Consider the following 19,958-nt stretch of genomic DNA (forward strand, 5'->3'; position numbering starts at 1 on the left):
ATTGCACTATCGCAATTTAAAACTCTAGCATCGCTTACACGCGGGCCAAGTATACAGAATAAATTCGTTATACAGAAGCATTACAAAACGTGAGTTTCATCTACAACAGTAATTATTAACACCATCTCCCAAACGTTTAATGTAAAGTCCACAATAACAATTCTTAAAACATAAACGTTCGCTTTATCTTGTCATTGCTCTTTTATAAATACGCTAATTTTATGTCTTCTCTCAATTCTGTGGCTCATTTCGACTGCAAATATTTGACAAAATAATTAGTTTATTCTTTACATGTTCACCAACATCAGTGTTCCTCTGGGGCACAGATCTTAACATTTCCTCTCAAAAATGTAAAACTAATTGTGGAATACTTTTCAAAAGGAGCTTACAGCGTCAGCTATATAAATTAATATGATTCTATACTGTTTACCATGGAAACTACTTAAAAATTATTAACCATAAATATGTGGCAGACCCTTTCAATATAGAACTGCGAGGAACATTTTAAGACTCAAAATGATTAACGTTTCTCATAATAAGGTACACTGGAGAAATGTGTTTTAAAAGAAAAAGGCGACAGCGGAGAGCGATGTTTTACAAAACCTATCACTAATAGCACTAAGCGGTACAAACCCACTTTAAAAGCGCCTAATGCCACTGATAATACGGGACACTATAGTTCGACGATCTACAAAATCAGCATATTAAATATAAGATTACACACGACCGTATTAAAGACGGCAATGTGAATCAATACAGACTTGATATTAATACATACACGTAAGTTGCCACCTTCGTTCATACTTCTAATTTTCAAAACTCTATATCAAAGAATGAACTTAAAATAGAAAACTATAGCATAAAAACACACAAAAATCCATCAATAAATAAAACAAAACGAAAGTAAAAAAAAAAAAAATAAATAAAATAATCAACCCCATACACTCGGATACATAGCCAAACATGCAACAGAAATACAACAAAATAACACACCCCTGTTGTCACTTCCTGTACAGTCGAGACCGGAAGTTTGCCCCCCTTGCGGGTGTCCAACGCTCCGACGTCAACTAGTGTTCGTACGGCGCAATGTAATGTATTTAGCATGGTGGTAACACAATTGCAAAATAATAATAAACTATTAAACGCAGGAATCCAATCTGGACCTATTTGACCTTGGACATTTTTTTACAAATACGGGCAGAGCGTGTCGATTGGGAACTATTTTTTCGTATTTTTAACTCGAGTTGTGGAGTTTTTTTGTGTTTGTATGTTTGACAACCGTGTTACGGGCTGGTGTGAATTTTCGACGCTGGCAATGGGGGCTGCTACTAAGCTTGCGTTGGCAGTGTTTCTCATCTCCTGTTCTTCAGGTAAGGAGAAACGGGTTTGTTTATTTTGTAGTTGTTGTAGGCTGTGTCACCGTGACGCAGAGCTCGGGGTTGACAGCTGTAGTCACCAAAACTGCTCATCAAACTGCTGTCATTCCTTACTGAGACATGACCGATTTTCGATCCGTTGGCGTGATCAAGTAGTTCAAGTCTCCTGTCAACAACATAGTCCTCCCGCAAAACTGTAGTTATGATTGTGTCTGTTATCGGTGGCAGTCCTTGATGTGCTGTCATCAGTTTTCGGGTGATTTAGCACTTATGATGAAGAGACACTGATGCCACTATTTGTTGACTGTTTAGCAAGTAGTATTTCACCTGGAGATTTTTGTTGCTTTTAGTGGCCGGGTCAGACCTAATTTATGAATGGAAAGTAGTTTCACACCTCTGCTCACATATTAAAGTACTGACTGAACATTGTACAAATGTAGCGTTGTGTATTTGAAGTACGTGTGTCTTTGGTTTCATTCTTTTGTTGTTATTTTAAGACCACCGAAATGTTTGCCACATTTCCCAATTATTTGCTTTGAGTGTGGCTTTTTATTATTATTATGTGGGTACGAATATGACCTGTTGAGGCTCAACGGATTGGTAAATGTGTTCACTGATTGTTGGTAAAGGTTATAGTACTGATCAGAGATGGGTAGTGAATTTTGCGTTTTCTAGTGTTTCGTGACATTAGTGGACTTTAAAGGATCCTTTAACGGGGTAGGACTGGACACCAACTGTAGTTAATGTTGGTTCTATAAAGAAAAATATGGCTGGATTCCTAGACAGACCAGGCTATTCATTGGTAAAAGAAAAAAAAAACACGTTTGTTGTGCTTTTATTTGGGAAGTCAGTTGTCCATTTTTCTACTGTGCCCCGCTGTTAGCCCTCCGTCAGCCACACTATCCGTAAAACTGCAGGTTACATATTTTTTCAAAGAAAGATGCATCTCTCCGTTCTCTATACGACAAATAAATGCAGCTGTATTTTATATCCGTTTTCTGCATAACGTTTACAGACTGTTTGGTTTACATGACACCCTGAATGTAATCATTATAAATTGATGCATATTTGAGTTGTAATTTCCCACTGTAAACACTATTAACCCACACAGATGAATAAGGGTAAACGGCACCACGAGTTGGAAAACTTCAAGTTGGAGAAATCCTAACGTTATGTATGTATATATGTATGTATATGTATATATGTATGTACATGTGTGTGTGTGTGTGTGTATGTATATATATATATATATATATATATATGTGTGTGTGTGTGTGTGTACACATGGTATGTTTTATGTGTGATGCACATATAACATGTATGTGTGTCTATATATAATGTACCACAACTGGGCATTTGCATAATTTCTAAGTGGTGGTGCAGCAGCGTTGTAAAAATTCATTACATTTACCAATTTCAATATTTTTTATGGTTTTCCAAGAGGGTATAAAATAGTATTTATGATAAGCAGTCTGGTTTACAATGTGTGTGTTGCACAGGTTTACTGGATTTTCGTGGCAAAGACGTTAGCTGTTTTGTCACTGAGTAAATGCTTTATGGTGTAAAATGTGATGGTTCATCTCATCATTCTCTGCAGCGTTCCTTAACTGGAGTGATAAAACACTCTACTGCTGGCATTACTTTTGGTACAGTATAATTTTAGATAAGTAGGTACCAAAGTTATCAACGTTGTTGTGAATAGGATTTGAACAGATATTAATATTTAGTGTTAATTAATATCTGTATTGGCTAAGAATGTCCTCAGTAATCTCTTTAAACTGCTGTTACTGTAGTAATAGGGATAGCCCGAGAATGAAGGCTTTTTTTGGGGTACTCAAACATGTGTGCCTCATTTGTTCCGAGTAATCTTTGTATGATCCATTTTAATGTTGTATTTATTTTTTTATTTCCATGTTTAACACGTTAATTAGCTGCTTCCTGTGTTTAAGGTACTGTTGATGCTGTGATGCCTCCCACCTGCATTTGCCTAATGTGTGACTCTTAGCAAGTCACTTAACTAGACAATGCTTATGAGCCCTTGAAAAGGGGTAGTTTCATCTAGTGGGTTACCTGGTCAACAAATAAGTAAAATACACGACATGATTGTATCTTTGGTCTTAGCCATTGCTAGAATTTGTAATTTGACCAGTTAATTTTATCTGGTTATCAGATAAAATAAACAAACTTAGTTGGCAGTATGCAGTGACAGTTGCTGCCACTTTCCTGTGAAGCAATATGGTACCACTCTTGTTTGTGGCTTATAGTTAAAATTTATTTTCAGCATCTTATTGTTGCTGGATAATTTTTGTCAAAAGACACAGAAGATTAAAAAATGACATCTCCACCCAAATGTCAAGTATTTCTCATTACATTGTATGGTTCCTTCTTTTTAATCCAACCTCCAGAGCGCCACATAGAAAGAAAACATGATTTAGTTAGTTCTAACATTGATATCTGCCTGAAACTCTTTCTGCACACATCATTCTGATTTTTATAATGCCTTATATTTTCTACTGCTATCTGTCAAATTTGTGACATTACATAGGTTGGGAATTTTAGTATCTTAACAAATGTATAATTAAGCAGGTCACAGATTGTGGCTATGGGGGTCTGTAATACAGGTTAAATGTAGATACTGACTACAGGCTTAGTCACAGATGATATACTTCTACAGCTCAGCAAGAAAATGTGGATTGAAACTATAGTTCTCAGTCTGAACAACTAAGCTCAACTTTAAAATGCTGTGTGTGTGAGTCGGACAGTAAGAAAAACAAAGTATGTTATAGCAAAAGATACTCTGTCATGCTTGCCTGAGATTCTCAAAAAGGTAGGAAGTTAAAGTTCTCAACCCAGGACTCTGCCACGATATGTATTCTCACTGCACTACACGTCACCATGAAATTACATCAGGGAGGCAAAAGAGTTGAATTGAAAAAGAAACTGAGCAGCGTGGGAAGCCCTTATCAGGCCATTTTTTAGGTAAAACAAATTTAGAATTGAATAACAACTTAGTGTAATGGAAGGTTAGTAGTGCTAGAAAAAAAGAGCAAGATATGGCGTAAAAACTTTCAGATCTTTCAGATTTTTGGTGCAAGTGTTAACTGTTTTTTTGGTTCAATTTCTCATGAGTGTTTAATGTTGCTAATGTATCTAAACTTGGGGTGAATTTACTTAAATGTGCTCTATTTGTATGTCAGTTTAACTTTGTTTTGGAAGTAGTGTGATACTCTTCCTTCTTTGTAATGTGCTTATTTTGTTCACACTCATTGTTTGTGTATATGCATGCCTTTGTGGGCTGCTTTATTTTTGCTTATTGTACTGTTTTCAGCTTTCTCTTTTTGTGACTGGAAGTGAGTTGATATTGACAGAGTATGTCTTAACAGCTGTGGAACATGTTTATTCATGATCCTGAAAATGACTTTGAAAGTAGGAACACACTTTTGACAGTAAACTAAAAGAGCAAAGCAGGAAAATTAAATTTACACTGTACTATTTTATAAAGTAGACTTTTGCTTTAGTGTGATGCTGAAGCAGTTTTGATGCTTGTGTTTTGAATGGATTGCACACTTACTAAAATGTTGTTTATCAGCATTACCCAGGAAAGATCGCGATCCAAGTTGCACACATCAAATATTTTACCCATTCTGTGTAACAGTACTTCGTAATTCAAGCTGATTGACTGGGAAACTGTAAATGGTGTACTAGTAAGTAATTTTCAGTAAATGTCATTTGTAATGTGCTTTCTTTTTTTTCCATTTTTATTTTTTATAATGCAGTTTATGTAGACATACTCTTGAATTGTCGTGTTATAGTATGTATTTTATTAGTATTACAGTGATGAGTGGAATGCTGTTTATTTGGTCTTGCATGTAGCAGTGTTATTTTCTTTTTACTTTTATATTGCTGCTGTCATGTTATTGTGTGCCTGTTTCAGACTTACTAATTTGTAATGGTACATGCTTTTAAAAGGTTAAAAGTATATTTTTTCAGTAGTGACGTATCTGTCCAGTTCATGTGGATGATTAATGTTACGAAATACTGTTCTGTGCCAAAGAAGATACTTTACGAAACACATGATGCTCTGTCTTTTGGATATTACAGCAATAGAGCCTTGAAATTTAGTATTCCCACAAACTGTACTGTAATGCTGAAAGTGAAATATTGACTTGCATGTAAATCATTTTTTTAAACAGTGTTTCGGTTTGAAAGTAGGAAGTCATTGCTGGTAATGTAATGTCCCATACAAATTAAAATGTTCTTCCAAAAATGAATACCTTTTAAATAAAAGTTTAATTGAATTTGATTTGCGTAGAGTACATATTTACCAGTATTGCAAGTGTTTTTGATATAATTGTTTTATTTGTGTTAATTGTCTGATGTAATAGTTTAAAAATAGACTTGACTGAGCTCTTAGTGGCCTTTTCATGTAGATAACACAGTTACTTGGGAAAATGGTTGTGGATTAATTATCTTTTCCTTTGTAATGAGAGAGAAACTATTTCAGATATTTGAGCAGTAATACACGGTACGTATATGGAAAAGTCAGCATATAAGTATTAAATGAATGCTCCTTAACAACCTAATCTTTCATAGTGAGAGAACACTTTTATTTCAGCATTTTGTTGAAATGTAAAGCATTGTTTTTCATGTAAAGATACTTTTCATTTATAGGTTCATAGGTAGGTACTAGGCTATTGGCCCAAGGGCCTAAGTAAGCATAGCCAACAAGGTTCCCTGGCTTATGCCACCCAAGGAAGTTAATTTCCTGTGCCCCTGTGTCCAGCAGAGCCACATAAGTGATCCCCAGGGTGTATTTTCTGTTTCCCATCCAGTCAGTAAGATTTTTCTTGAAGAGTGCTAATGAGGAACTTTGCTTGACAAAGATGGGTAGCTTGTTCCAGAGTATAGGAAGCTTCTGGGACAGGAATCTATCCCTCCAGCATGTCCTGTTTATTGTGGTGACAAGGTTTAGGTCCCTACAGTGTGTAGCTGGGAGGGATTTCTTTAGATGTAGCATGTCTAACAGCTCTGGGTTTAACATAGCTTTATATGTTAGGCAGAGATCTCCTCAGAGTAGGCGGTATGCTACAGAGTAAAGTTGGAGTTTTTTGAGACGGTCCGAGTAGAGCATCTGTTTGAGGCCAGTAATCCTCTTTGTGAGGTACTTCTGTGGCCTTTCCAGCTGCTGCAGATGTCTTGTGAGGTATATTCCAAAAGGGGCGTTGTATTCTATAATGGGTCTAATGAGTGCCGAGTAGAGGGGAACAATGACCTGTTTTTTCCTGGATGAGAACCCTTTTGTTATGAGGTGTGCCACATAGAAGGATTTCCTGACTACTGTGGCAATGTGATTATCAAAGGAGAGACTACTGTCCACCTGGGTTCCAAGGTCTCTTATCACGCATTCGGCATTAAGTATACTGACGTTTATGTGGTAGTTCGTGGGTACAAAGTTTTGGGATGACAGAGCACATTTTGGCATTGAGCTTCAGGCCATGCCTCTGACACCAGGCATCTGTCTCAGTGAGGCCCTTCAGTAGGATGTCCACATCATTTTGGGGCTCAACTGGCTCCTAGTTTGCAGTCATCTGCAAACTTCGTTAGCCAGAGGGCTAATGTGTTAGCCTGTACTTCTGAGAAGTAGATACCAAACAAGACAGGTCCCAAGACTGAACCTTGTGGTACTCCACTTGTCACTGGTTTAAAGTCAGATTTGGAGTGTGCAACTTTTACAATGTGTGTTCTGTCAGTGAGCCAGTTGGCAACCCATCTTGCGACGTAGGGATTTACACCTAGTTTAGCGAGTGTAGCTATAATTCCAGAATGGGGGATGCTGTCGAAAGCCTTGGCGAGGTCAAGATAGGCTGTGTGAACCACCTTACCCTAGTCTACAGCTTTGGTGACTGCCTCAAAGAAGTTGATCAGGTTCAGAAGGCATGATCTGCCTTTCACAAACCTGAGCTTGGTGGGGTCCAGACTTTTGAGGTTACCAGTGTCTTTGTTTATGAGTTCCATGATGACGTTCCATGGCCTTGCAGACCGGGCTCGTCGGGCTAATAGGGCGATAGTTCCCAGGGTCAGTGGTGGCTCCCCCTTTGTGGTGTGAGATAACTGTTGCTGTGCGCCATTCAGTGGGTACAAAGCCTGATGTGAGACTATGATTGAACATGGTGCTTAGGTGGGGAGCCAGTTCGTTTTGAAGTTCGTGTAAAACGCAGCTTGGGATGATGTCCGGTCCCATGGATGCTGTGTTTTTGGTTTTATAGAGTGCATCTTTTACCTGCATGGATGTGATTCCAGGGACTCTGCATTCTTCTTGTATAGATATGGGCCCTTTAGGGGGTGAGATGGGGGTCCTTTAGGGGGGGGTGAGAGGGGGGGTAAAGTTAGCACTGAACCTGTCTGTCAGTATGTTAGCTATATTAGTTGGTTCTGTAATTTTCTTGCCGTTGTGCTGTAACTCGGAGCAGATCTAGGTGTTGCCATTGAGATTCTTGACAAAGCTATAAAATGCTTTGTGGTTGCCCTTAGAATCTGTGGTGATTTTGTTTTCGTAGCTAGCTTTGGAGATCTTATAAGGAATCTCAGGTTCTTACTGAGGCTGACCAGGGAGCTCCTCCACTCTTGGGATTTTAATCTCTTTTGCAACAGTTTCTTCCTTCTGTTGTACAGTTTGCTTATGGCAGGGGCCACCAGATTGGCTTCTTTTTTTTTGGAGGATAGTGTTTTGGTTCCGTTTGGAATAGCACGATCCATGCACTCGTGTAAGTACTTATAGAGTGTATTTGTGTAGGATTCAGCAGTCATAACTGTATTGTCCATCTGCATGGGTGTCATGAAGTTTGCCAGTTCTGTCTTAAGAAGCATGAAGTTTGTTTTGGAGACATTTTTTACCGTGATTTCCTTAATGTTGGATGGGAACAGGATGCGGATATCCAGGGTGATTAGCTTATGGTCAGATCTGAACAACAAGGAGTTGACTTCAGGTGTGAAACACCGGTCACTCATGTTGGTAATGACTAGGTGTAGGATATTGTTGCCCCTGGTGGGGGTGTGGATAAGTTGATCCAGGGCATTGGAATTTATGAATTCCAGAAAGCGCTGAGCAAAGGAGTTGGTACATGAGTAGGTTTCCCAGTTAATGGTGGGGTAGTTGAAATCGCCCATTATTAGGGTGTTTGGTTGAACCCTAATACTTTTCAGTATATCAAGAAAAGAGTAGTGGGAATCCTGGGACATGGTGGGGGATCTGTAGCAAGCTACAATTTGGATTGCAGTTTTGCCCAGAGTTAGTTGCACTTGGATAATCGTGGATGCATTATGCTGTGCAACTAGCCTGGAGGTGTGGATATCCTTAATGAATATGGACACACCTCCGCCTTTGGTGTTCTGGTCCAGGTTAGATGGCCGAAAATTGTGGTATGAGTTATAGCCTGGTAATGCAGGGGTGTTCTCTAGAGCCTTGAACCAGGTCTCAGTCATTACACAGATATCTATTTTCTCCATTTTAAGGAGTGCCTTGAGTGAGTGCATTTTAAGATTTAGACTTGTAGCATTACCCTCAGTTTTTGCTTGCTTGTTCCTGTTACGGTGGTGAATTTGTCATTTGAACCTTGCGGAAAAAAGGCACTATAGAGGCGGCAAGAGCCTTAGCCAGTATCTGGAATCCCAGGGGCGACAGGTGTAGGCCATCTCTGGGCAAAACATCGTGGTCTGTCGACCATGTCATCCCAAGCAGACAGATACTGGATCCCCTTACAATGACACCAGAAGCTTAGTCAATTGTTGAAGTCAGTCATTTTGTCCTTGTACTGCGGTATCATTCTGGGCGATTGCAGGATGCTACTCAGGGCCAGGGTCATACCTGTCTGGGCTACAAGATCGGAGAGCTCTTCCATGTATGTTTTCATGTAGTCCAGGGAGGTACGTCTCGGGTCGTTCACACCAACATGAACAATGACACAGTCATATTTGTACTTGTGCAGCGACCTGAGTGCGTGGGTTATGTGGCGGATCCTGGCACCCAGCAGGCAGCTGACAGTAACCTTCTCCTTGTTGAGCCTGGAGAGTGGGACATTAGTCATAAGTGACTCTATAGTCGGGCACACTGGTGTGCTGGGTACGTTAGTTTGCCTTATGGGCTGTGTTTTTTTGGCACACTGAGTCTGTAGGCTATGTGTCATTTGGGTTGTGTTGGGGGATGGATGTTGCTTGCGTTTCTGCTTTGGAGGTCTCTGTTGCTTGAGCAGATTATTATTGAGAGCCTCTGTGAATGTTTTTTGTGTTTCTATGTGTGGATTTTGGTGGTGTAGGTTTAGTGGGACTATGTGATGAGTGTGGTGTGGTGCAAGTGTTTACCTTCTCCTCTTGACTGTCAAGTTCAGTCTTGGTCGGAGAGAACTTTACCTCCAGTTTGGCTAGATAAGTGCCTCTCTCACAGGTTGTGGTGTTGAGTGGTAGGAGGAGATGGTTGTCTCTGCACATGAGGCAATTGCTACATTGCCTGAAGATGCCCAGATTCATCAGATAGACAGGAGAGAACACTGGGAGCTGACCGTTGGACATGCCTAAATAAAAACTACTTTCCTCTAGACAGGTGAGGAAAGTGAGTTTAAGAGCTGTTTTTCTCTAAGCAAGTAAGTACAGAAACTGTTTTCCTCTGGGTAAAGAGGAAGGTTGAGTGCTGTAGTAATTTGTAGCTTATTTAGTGCTAACAACAAGTTCTGAACAAGTGCTGAGCACGAATAAGGAAATACAAGTGCTAAAACTAAGAATCTGTACCTGGATCTTGTGGTAGATTGGCTACCTAGTGCTTACCACTCCCACTGATAAGCAAGAATGCTTCCCTCCAGCACAGAAAGGCTTGGGTTGTATTATATGCTTTGCATTACACAGTCTGATTTGGATTGAACATTTTGTATTGAGTATTTTTAAAACTTATCAGGTGATTTACTATAATGTTTATGTTTTGTTGTATCCCCATACAAATGTAGAAAGTGACTTTAGGTGTACTATATGCCCCCTTAACTCGATTGCATGTTGTTTGTTTGATAAATTATGAGTCTTGAGAATTTGACAGCTTATTCCTTTGCCATTCATTGCATCTTCAGTTTGTCATTGTTTTGTCCACTCTTCCAATCATTTACCCATTTCTGAAAAAAAAACACTTCTTTTCATCTCTCTGAACAACCCCCACCTTTTTCTCCTACTAGGTTCTGTTATATTTTGCCATTTTTTTTTTTAAATGTGACACCCCGTTTGACTAAAGATCTGTCCCCAACTCCTGTTATACGGTTGTCATGTTAAACACTTCAGTTTGTCTAGCTCTCTAGATACCGAATGCAGATCATGCACAATTTTTGTCATTTCCATCTTAATTTTGTTGAGAAAATAAGTCCGCAGTGTGCACTGTTCTTTGCATGGGATCTTAACCAACTGCGTGTAGTAAGAAGTAATGTCTTTTTTTTTTTTTTTTTCTCCTACATTTCTGCCTTCCATCACTGTTTTTCTGCTTTCTTTATCCTGTTGATATAATTTTTTTTAAATTAAGTATTTAACTACTGTGTGAATACACAGTGACATATTGTCAGATATTGCTATTAACGGGGGATGGGAATTTGTGACTTTATTTGTGAGCTGTACAAGGGGGTTGGTTGATAGACTGCGGTGGTGGTGCTGCGGTAGCGTTCTCGCCTCACAGTTAGACGTTGCCTGTTCGATTCTCAGTTAGAGCGTCTTCTGTGTGGCGAAAGTGAACGGGCGTTCCTTCGTTGAAGGTTGTGCGTTAGGCCCGGCAAGCCAGCACGTAAAACTCTACTGCCAATCATTGGGGGACTGGAGTTCCGCTGTGGCAACCCCTAACCTGGAAAAGCCGAAAGGCCCAAACAAGGGGGTTGGTTGATAAAGGAAACCTCACAGAGAAAAATAATCCTAACAGACCTCTGATACCTGTTTAAGAACACTGTGGCAAACTGTCACACCTCAAGTGTTGGTATCCTTGTGTGTGTGTGTGTGTGTGTGTGTGTGTGTGTGTGTGTGTGTGTGTGTGTGGTGTGCACGTGTAGCATACACAAATGGACATATGTGTATGCATAAAACCGTGGGTGTGTATGTATATCCATCTAGAACCTCTTTTCCCATTTTTGCACATAGGGTCAGGGTGTCACTTCAGCAGTGACAATCATTTAGAGCCAAGGTTCACACAGCCAGGTGGTTGGCCCCATCTTAATTGTTATTTCATACTACACACTTGCACACACACTCACACCTATGGCCTAGTTTACAGTGCTCTATCCACATATATAAACCAGATGAGCCATCTATATCCTCTGCATCTTAAACAACTGAGGTTGCAAGTTATAAGACCATTCTGCAATCCAGACTTTTCCATGGTGTGTAGCACTTCCCCATATTGTATTCTCCATACTGTGTAGTACCTTCCCCTTACCATATTTTTCATGCTATGTAGTGCCTCCCCCTTATCATATTTTTCCTGCTGTGTAGTGCCACCGCATACCATATTTTTCATGTGTTTTTTAATGTCTTTAGTAAATACTCCCATTTGAAATAGTTGCGTGATTTTGCTTACATTTTTACAAAAGAAAATGTTTGTAGTGTTATTTGTCATGCACTATAGATGCATTTTTTTTTTTTAGTATTACTTTTCATTTATCCTAATAATACACAGATCACTTAATTACTGCCTTCTCTTAAACCTCTCGCCTATTTTTGAAGATAAAGCAGCTGTTTAATCTCCGCCTTACCACAGGATACGTGCCCAAGGAGTGGCGTACGGCAACTGTGGTCCCACTCCACAAAGGCGGTGCCTCTACGGACTCTGGTAATTACCGCCCCATAAGCTTAACAAGTCTAGTCTGCAAAGCTATGGAGAGGATCATAATGGAGCTCATAAACAAAGATATAGGGGACTTGCAGACATTGGACCCGACCCAGTTTGGCTTCGTCAAGGGCAGATCATGCCTTTTGAACTTGGTCGACTTCTTCGAAACAGTCACCAAGGCCATTGATGAGGGAAAGGCAGTCCATACAGCCTACCTTGACCTTGCAAAGGCCTTCGACACAATACCCCACTCGGGTATTGTAGAAAAACTTACCAGCTTAAATGTAAACCCATATGTCACAAGATGGGTTGCAAACTGGCTTAAGGACAGAACCCACAGGGTTAGAGTTGCTGGCGCTATGTCAGACTCCAAGCCGGTCACAAGTGGTGTCCCACAGGGCTCGGTCCTTGGCCCCCTATTGTTCGGCATCTACTTCTCAGAAGTACAGGCCAACATGGGAGGACTTTGGCTGACAAAGTTTGCAGACGACTGCAAACTGGGCGCCATAGTGGAAAGTGCATCGGACACGGATATCCTTCAGAAGGGACTCAAGTAGCTGGTGCCAGAGCCATGGCCTGAAGTTAAACGCCAAAAAATGTATAGTCATACCCTTCGGGAAAAACAAGGTAACCCCAAGCTACCATATAGGTGGCAATCCACTAACCACAGAAGAGGTTATCAGGGACCTGGGGACCCAGGTTGACAGTGGCCTTTCTTTTGACACTCACGTTGCTAAAGTGGTTAGAAAGACCTTCTACATTGCCCACCTGATCATGAAGGGATTCACATCCAGATCTAGTGAGGTCATTGTTCCCCTGTACTCTTCACTTATCAGACCAATGATCGAGTACAATGCCCCATTCGGGATGTATCTCACCCGACATCTGCAGCAATTGGAGAGATCCCAGAAGTTCCTCACCAAAAGGATAAAGGGACTCCAAAATCTGTCATATGCTGCCAGATTGAAGAAACTCCAGCTCTATTCAGTTGCATACCGTCTGCTCAGAGGTGACATGTGCCTGACATACAAGGCCATGTCCAACCTGGAATTAATGGACATGCTCCACCTCAAAAAATCCAAATCCACCAAAACCACTAGAGCAAGCGACTTAAACCTTAGCACGGATATAAATAGGACATGCTGGAGGGATAGATTTATCACTCAGAGACTCCCTATGCTGTGGAATAAAATCCCGATCCATGTGAGGCAGAGCATCTCGCTGGCTCTGTTCAAGAGAAATCTTGACCTGTGGATGGGAGATCGTAGGTTTATCCCAGGAATCATCTCTGTGTCACTGCTGGACAGAGGCACAACAAACTAATGGGCACAGTATTTTTTCATATAAGGGGTGGCGTAAGCCACAAAAATTTGGGCTAGGCTTATAAATGCCTTAGGGCAGATAGCCTAGTATAAACCTATGAACCTATTATTCTGCATATATTCAATTATTTGTGTGAAATTTCTTTTCTCCAGATCTTTTATTTTCTTTACAATGTTCAGTACTTCAGTTACTGTCGGCTTGGATTTTGATTTCCATTTTCTACTAATCACTTTTTTGGACAGCTAATACCATAGATTTAAGGAAGCCTTAATATGAAGAGGCAATCCAGTTAGTATCTGAGCTGAAAAGAATAATTTCCTGAGTTACAAACATTTGTTCCCCCAACATTTCCATCAGGTTACTCTGTAGGGAATTTTTTAAATCTGCCAACTGGTTGCATTTCCAAAAACATCTTCTCATTACCTCAGTCTTCATCATTACACTTTCAACATTTGCTATCTACCCAAGCAAAAAATCTCTTAAGTTTACTTTGGGTATAAAGGCACTTATGCAAGCACTTCCTGCAAACCATCTTAAACCTTGTAAACTATGCATACTTGGAATTTGCTCCCAGTGTTCCCTTGCAAATTGCTTTTCATTTATCTTTTCCCAGTCTTCTCTTACCACATATGTTTGATTCTTATAGTTGTAATGCAATGTTTTGTACGCCCTACTAATTTTCTTTTTTTTTTAACAGCAGTTTCTCTTCTAGACTCGACTAAAAGCTCTTCCAGAACTGCTGTTAGCACTCTCTTATCCATTTTCTATCCTATTCATTTTCTTACTTGCAGTCCAAACGTTTGCCTAGCCTCACTCCACTCTTTTTTACCTTTTCCTTCCGAGCTATTTGCTCCCACTGTCTTGTTTCATTTCTTGATATTCTCCAGTAAATTCCAGCTGCTCTTGCCTATTTTCTGTACCCCTACTTGCATTTATCCCTATTGTGAAAACCTCCTGCAGCGGCTTAGTTCATAGAATACTTTGTGATATTCTGTATTGCTGCTGTTATTCTCCTTCAGGACTTCCATCCAAAATCCTGGTCTGTCCCCATCCCCCTCGTCATCATCATCTTTTTCCACTTTGATATACAACCTTCTGGGCAGCCACCGTGGTGCAGTGGTTAGTGTTTTCACCTCACAGCAAGAGATTCTCCGGTTTGATTCTCGGCTGGGATACCTTCTGTGTGGAGTTTGCATGTACTTCCTGCTGTCCTGTGGGTTTCCTCTGGGTGCTCAGATTTCCTCCCACATCCCAAAGACCTGCAGTAGGTGAATCGGACACTAAATTGGCCATAGGCACAAATGTGCATGCAAGTGAGTGATATGGATGAACTACTGCATCAGGGCTAGCCACCCGGCAGTTTAAACCTTGGCTCGAGATGATTGTCACTGTTGAAGTGACACCGGACCCTATGTGTGAAAATGGAAAAAGGGGATGAGGATGGATGGCTGGATGTACAACCTTCTGCTTGAATTATGTAAATATGTATACATTGCTTGAGAGGTAAAGGGAGCTGTCTCACAGGGGAATTCTTTGGGTGAGGAGCCTATCTAGGTGTTTATGTTGCAATGTAGCTTGAGGTATTTGATTTTTCTTTTCCCAGTTTTTTTTCTTCAAGTATTTCCAGTATTTCTGAGGTGGAAGAAGTCTAGTAGGACAAGATCAGAAGGGCAGGGCAGAGATTGCCATGCAGAAGATAAAGAAAAGCGACAGAGTTTGTAGTCTCTTTGGGTAACTAAGGGAAATTAGTCCTTTAGAAAAACTACAATATTTTTCTAATATATATTTGAGCAACCTTTTTTTGGAGCACCTTCATTGAAATGTCACTTGTGACATGGGCGAGCTTTTATTTATGTAGAAGTAATCAAACCATATTAATGGATTTGCATTTACAGACATTGTACATAACCTACAGCGTTGCTTAGATTATAAAATATGTATACATTACTTTATTCAATTTCTGTTTTCCCTAGAACTTTATTCCTCCTCCAAATTTTATCGGTATGTATTGTTTCTGCAATTTCCTTTTTTTTCATGTAATTTACTCCTGTCCTTTTCTAAAGATCCCACTTCTGTTCTTTTATCTCTGTTACAGTATTCACTACTTTAATTATAGTTGGTTTGGATTTTGAAGTCCATTTTCTATTTTTATTTATTTATTTTTTTTGCAGCCACCAGAAGAGAACTCGACAAGGTCTTATGTCTAGGCAATTCATATCCTGTATCCCAGCTCAGTTGTTTCCTTAAATGCACTCATTTGCTTGCCCAGTGTTCCCAACTGAGTGCTCTGCAGGTGATGTTTAAAGTCTGCCAACTCATTACAGTCCCAAAACATATGATGTTCTTCTTGTTTCTCTGTTGCAGTCATCACATTTGGGTTATCTACTTGCAGTAGCCCTCAGTCGGCCTGATTATCAAAGTCTTGGATCCTGCATCGGTTGCTATCTCATCTTCCATGACGTCAGGTAGTCAGGGGTATAAAGCCTGCAGCCGATGCCATTACATCAGTCTTTCAAGCCACCGACTACTGACATTCCGATTAAAATGCAAAGATAAAGACAGAGACAGGCTGCCTAGGTCCAAAACTGCCGACAACGCTTTTCCTAAGCTAGTCGCCAGTTCGCCGGTACTCAGTGAGACACTTTTGCAGCCCCTGAAACCTGCTGCTTCAGATGCGCAAGCTTCTACTGAGACCCATTCGGAGTCCGGTATGCCATGAGATGCTTCAACTGTGGGACCTGCGGATGTCTCTACCTTGGATGGGTCCGGAGCCGCTGTGCAGGCACCGGCTTCTGAGGGTGTATTCAGGCCTACTGACTTGCATATTAAACCAACACCATCTTCTTCTTCAAGGCCTAAAACTCGATCCATGCCTAGAAAGCCAGCGCCCAGACCACATGGTCAGGTCTGTATGCCTAAAAAACAAATGATAAGAATGGCTGAAGATCTTATTACTTAAGGGGAAGCCAACCTTCCCCCCTCAAAGAGACATAAGTCTGATTTTTTTGCTTATGATTCTTCTGATCAGGATCCTGAAATTTCTGTTTTTTCTGATGACCAGGATTTACCCTTATCTACATATGAGGATTCTGATGCAGAGGACTCTATTCCCTCAGCCCCCCCCCCCCCCCCAGAGGATTTTTCTTTTGGTGAAACCTTGCATACTCTTAGGGAGCATTTTCGCTAGGAAAGCCAGAATTACTCTGATTCTAAAAAGAGGCTTAGGGATTTCTTACTCATGCCCCAACACATGCCTTTAGCTATCCCCCCTGTAACTGTCAGTTTCATATGTTAACAGAAAATGATAGTGATTCCTGACCGTGCTAAAAATAAGGATTTACAGGATTTAATGCATTCTGCTGAACAAGTTGGAAAACATACTTTGCAATGTGTTTTTTGATTCACTAGAGGCGTCTTGCAGGGCTGCTGTCACTGGGTCTGTACTTAGAAGGCATGCTTGGCTTGGGGAGCAATCTTTGCCAGATCATATTAAAGCTAAATTGCTGGATGCTCCCTTAAACCAGGAAGAAGTACTTAAAAGATGGAGGAAAAAGCTAAATCTATGCACAGTGTTAAAGATTTCCTGCAAGTACAGCCTCCAAGATTTAGTAGGCATTGGCCCTCTAAGAATTGTTCCTTTCCTGTCTCTTCCAGGCCTTCTCAGTCCAAACCCAGAACACCTAGGCTTCAGTCCCAAGGTACTCACAAGACTAAGCAGTGGGGGGGGGGGCTCCCTCTTCCAAAGCAGGGAGTAGTCAGACTCCCCACTATGGTACATTTTCTCAATGACTTAACTTTAAAACTTCCAAGCCCTTCTCAACTGACTGCTCCTCTAGGGGGAAAGATTGCTCTGCAGGCAAAAAACTGGGAACTCATTACCCAGGACAGATGGGTTTTAAATATAGTTTCCCAAGGATACAGATTCCACTTTCACACTTTACCAACCCCAAACGGTTGTCCAGAGCTACCCCCAAATCAGTGGGCAGAGGCTCAAAAGCAAGTTCTCTCTCTCTTAAGTATAAGGGCTATTACGACTGTCCCAGAAGAAAGGGGTCAAGGTTTCTACTCAAGACTTTTCCTGGTGCCCAGAAAAGACAACTCCTGGTGTCCTGTCCTGGAACTGTATATCCTAAACACTTTTTGGTGATCTCAAAACTTAAGATGCTAACTCTTCACCAGTTGCTTCCTATGCTAGGCAAGGATGCCTGGTTGGCAACACTGGATTTAAAGGAAGCCTACCTGCACATCCCAATCAGGGAATCTTGCAGAAGATACCTACGTTTCAAAGCAGGTTATTACATACACTATCAGTTCCCTGCACTGCGCTTTGGCTTATCTACTGTGCCCAGGGTATTCACAAAGTGTCTAGCTCCAGTCATTGCATTTTGCAGGCAAAGAAATATTCATATATACCCATACTTGGACGATTGTCTAATTCAGGCAGAAAGCCAGGACATACATTTGAATCATCTGGCGTTTTGTACAAAAGGTGCTAACTTCTCTGGGGTACACCATAAACGAAAATAAATCACATCTTGTACCCTGCCAACAAATTGTGTTCCTGGGAGCAAGTTTGAACACAGCTTCCTAGATGGCTTCCCTCACCCAGAGAAACAGGTTCATTTGACAGCTTACTTCAAACTAATGGCCACAAAGACCCTGCTAGCTGCAAGACAAATACTGCAAGCGTTGGGGTTCATGACTTCCTGCATTCTCCTAATTCCATATGCAAGACTGCATATGAGGAAACTACAATAGTATCAACATTCTCAGGATCTAGAAGCTATGATTGCTATCATACCTTGCCTACAGTTAGAGTTCCTTTGGTGGGCAGAGGTCTGCCAAACAAGGGTCTGCCATTCACTCTAACCCCCTGCCGCCCAAACCCCAACAACAGACGCATCAGGCTATGCATGGGGGGCTCACTTGGCAGGGAAGTGCATTCAGGGCAAATGGAACCCAAGTCAAATGCACCTGAATATCAATAAGAAAGAAATGTTAGCTGTACAGAATGCTGTGACAGCCTTCAAGGACCACATTCTTCCAGGACAATTAATGGTAAAGACGGGCAACACCACTGTTATGTGGTACATAAACAAGCAGGGGGAACCCACACATACCCTCTCTACAGACTAGCCGTGGCTCTGTGGAACACAGCCTTGAGCTACCAAGTACACCTACAGGCTCAGTTCCTGCCAGGAAAACTAAATACACTGGCAGATGAACTAAGCAGAAATCTCATGGACCCACACAAGTGGAAACTGGAACCAAAGACATTCAAAATGTTGATAAACAAAATGGGGGAGCCCAGAGATGGACCTGTTTGCCTCCCCTCAGAACTACCAATTGGACAAATTCTGCACAAGGACTCCCCACAAACAAGATTGGAAAGTGTATGCCCTGTCCTTCTCCTGGAAAAATCCATCAGTGTATGCCTTTCCTCCTCTGCCTCTCCTCTCAAAGGTACTATAAAAGATCAAACAGGACAAACCAAGGATGATATTGATTGCACCAGACTGGCCACGCCAACACTGGTACCCTCTCTTGCGCAGTGTGTCACTGCTGGCACCATGGCACCTTCCTCAGACCCCTACTCTGCTGTCCCAGCAGGAGGGCCAGATTCTGCACCCTCCGCTTCAAACCCTGAACCTGGCAGCCTGCTAATTGCTTGATCTCTCCATTACCATCCCTCAGTAAACAAGTGTTGGATGTCATTCTGGAGGCAAGGAGGCCTAGTACTAGAAAATCCTATGCTGAAAAATGGAAAAGATTCTGCTCCTGGAACCAGACTCAGAGGATGGGCATAGCAGCGCCCAATTTACCTCCAATTCTTCAATACTTAACTGAGATGCTTCACAAGGGCCTTTCCTTTTCCTCCATCAAAATTCATGCCTCAGCCATTTCAGCTCATTACAACACAGAACCACCCTTCTTCTCTCATCCACTGCTCAAGCAGTTCCTCAGAGGGGCCAAGAACTTAAGACCACCCAGGAGAGCCCCAACTCCAACCTGAGACATTAACTTTGTATTGGAAAAACTCACTCTACCTCCTTTTGAGCCAGCTGCAAGTGCAGAGTTGAAATTCCTTTCTTGGAAAACAGCCTTCCTTTTAGCCATCACTTCAGCAAGAAGGGTGTCTGAATTACAGACCCTTATGGCAGTGGAGCCTTTCATCATCTTTCATGCCGACAGGGTGTCCCTCAGGACCAATCTCTCCTTCATGGCCAAGGTAGTATCCAGTGTGGCTCTTAAACAGTTCATTCATTTGCCAACCTTCTTTTCTAATCCACAGAACAAAGGGGAACGTATACTGCACTCCTTAGCTGTGCACAGACAACTTCAATTTTACTTGGACAGGACTAAACCTCTCAGGAAATCTGAACAGCTGCTGGTGGCATTTGCTGCAGGGGCGGAGGGGG

At 41.3% G+C, this 19,958-nt stretch overlaps 1 protein-coding gene across 1 annotated transcript in view; it reads left to right on the top strand.

Moving 5' to 3' along the window:
• The first annotated feature begins 1,053 nt into the window (after positions 1 to 1,053).
• The window catches only part of ACVR2A (activin A receptor type 2A), a 1,507,426-nt gene continuing 1,488,521 nt past the window's right edge, over positions 1,054 to 19,958 (top strand). The window contains exon 1 of the mRNA XM_044074861.1: positions 1,054 to 1,370. Coding sequence (XP_043930796.1) covers positions 1,268 to 1,370 — 103 coding nt within the window. The 5' untranslated portion in view covers positions 1,054 to 1,267. The remainder of the gene's footprint in view (positions 1,371 to 19,958) is intronic.

The sequence above is a fragment of the Protopterus annectens genome, chromosome 6.part0, assembly GCF_019279795.1.
Source record: "Protopterus annectens isolate FY-2018-M chromosome 6.part0, PAN1.0, whole genome shotgun sequence".
NCBI classification, from domain to species: Eukaryota; Metazoa; Chordata; order Ceratodontiformes; family Protopteridae; genus Protopterus; species Protopterus annectens.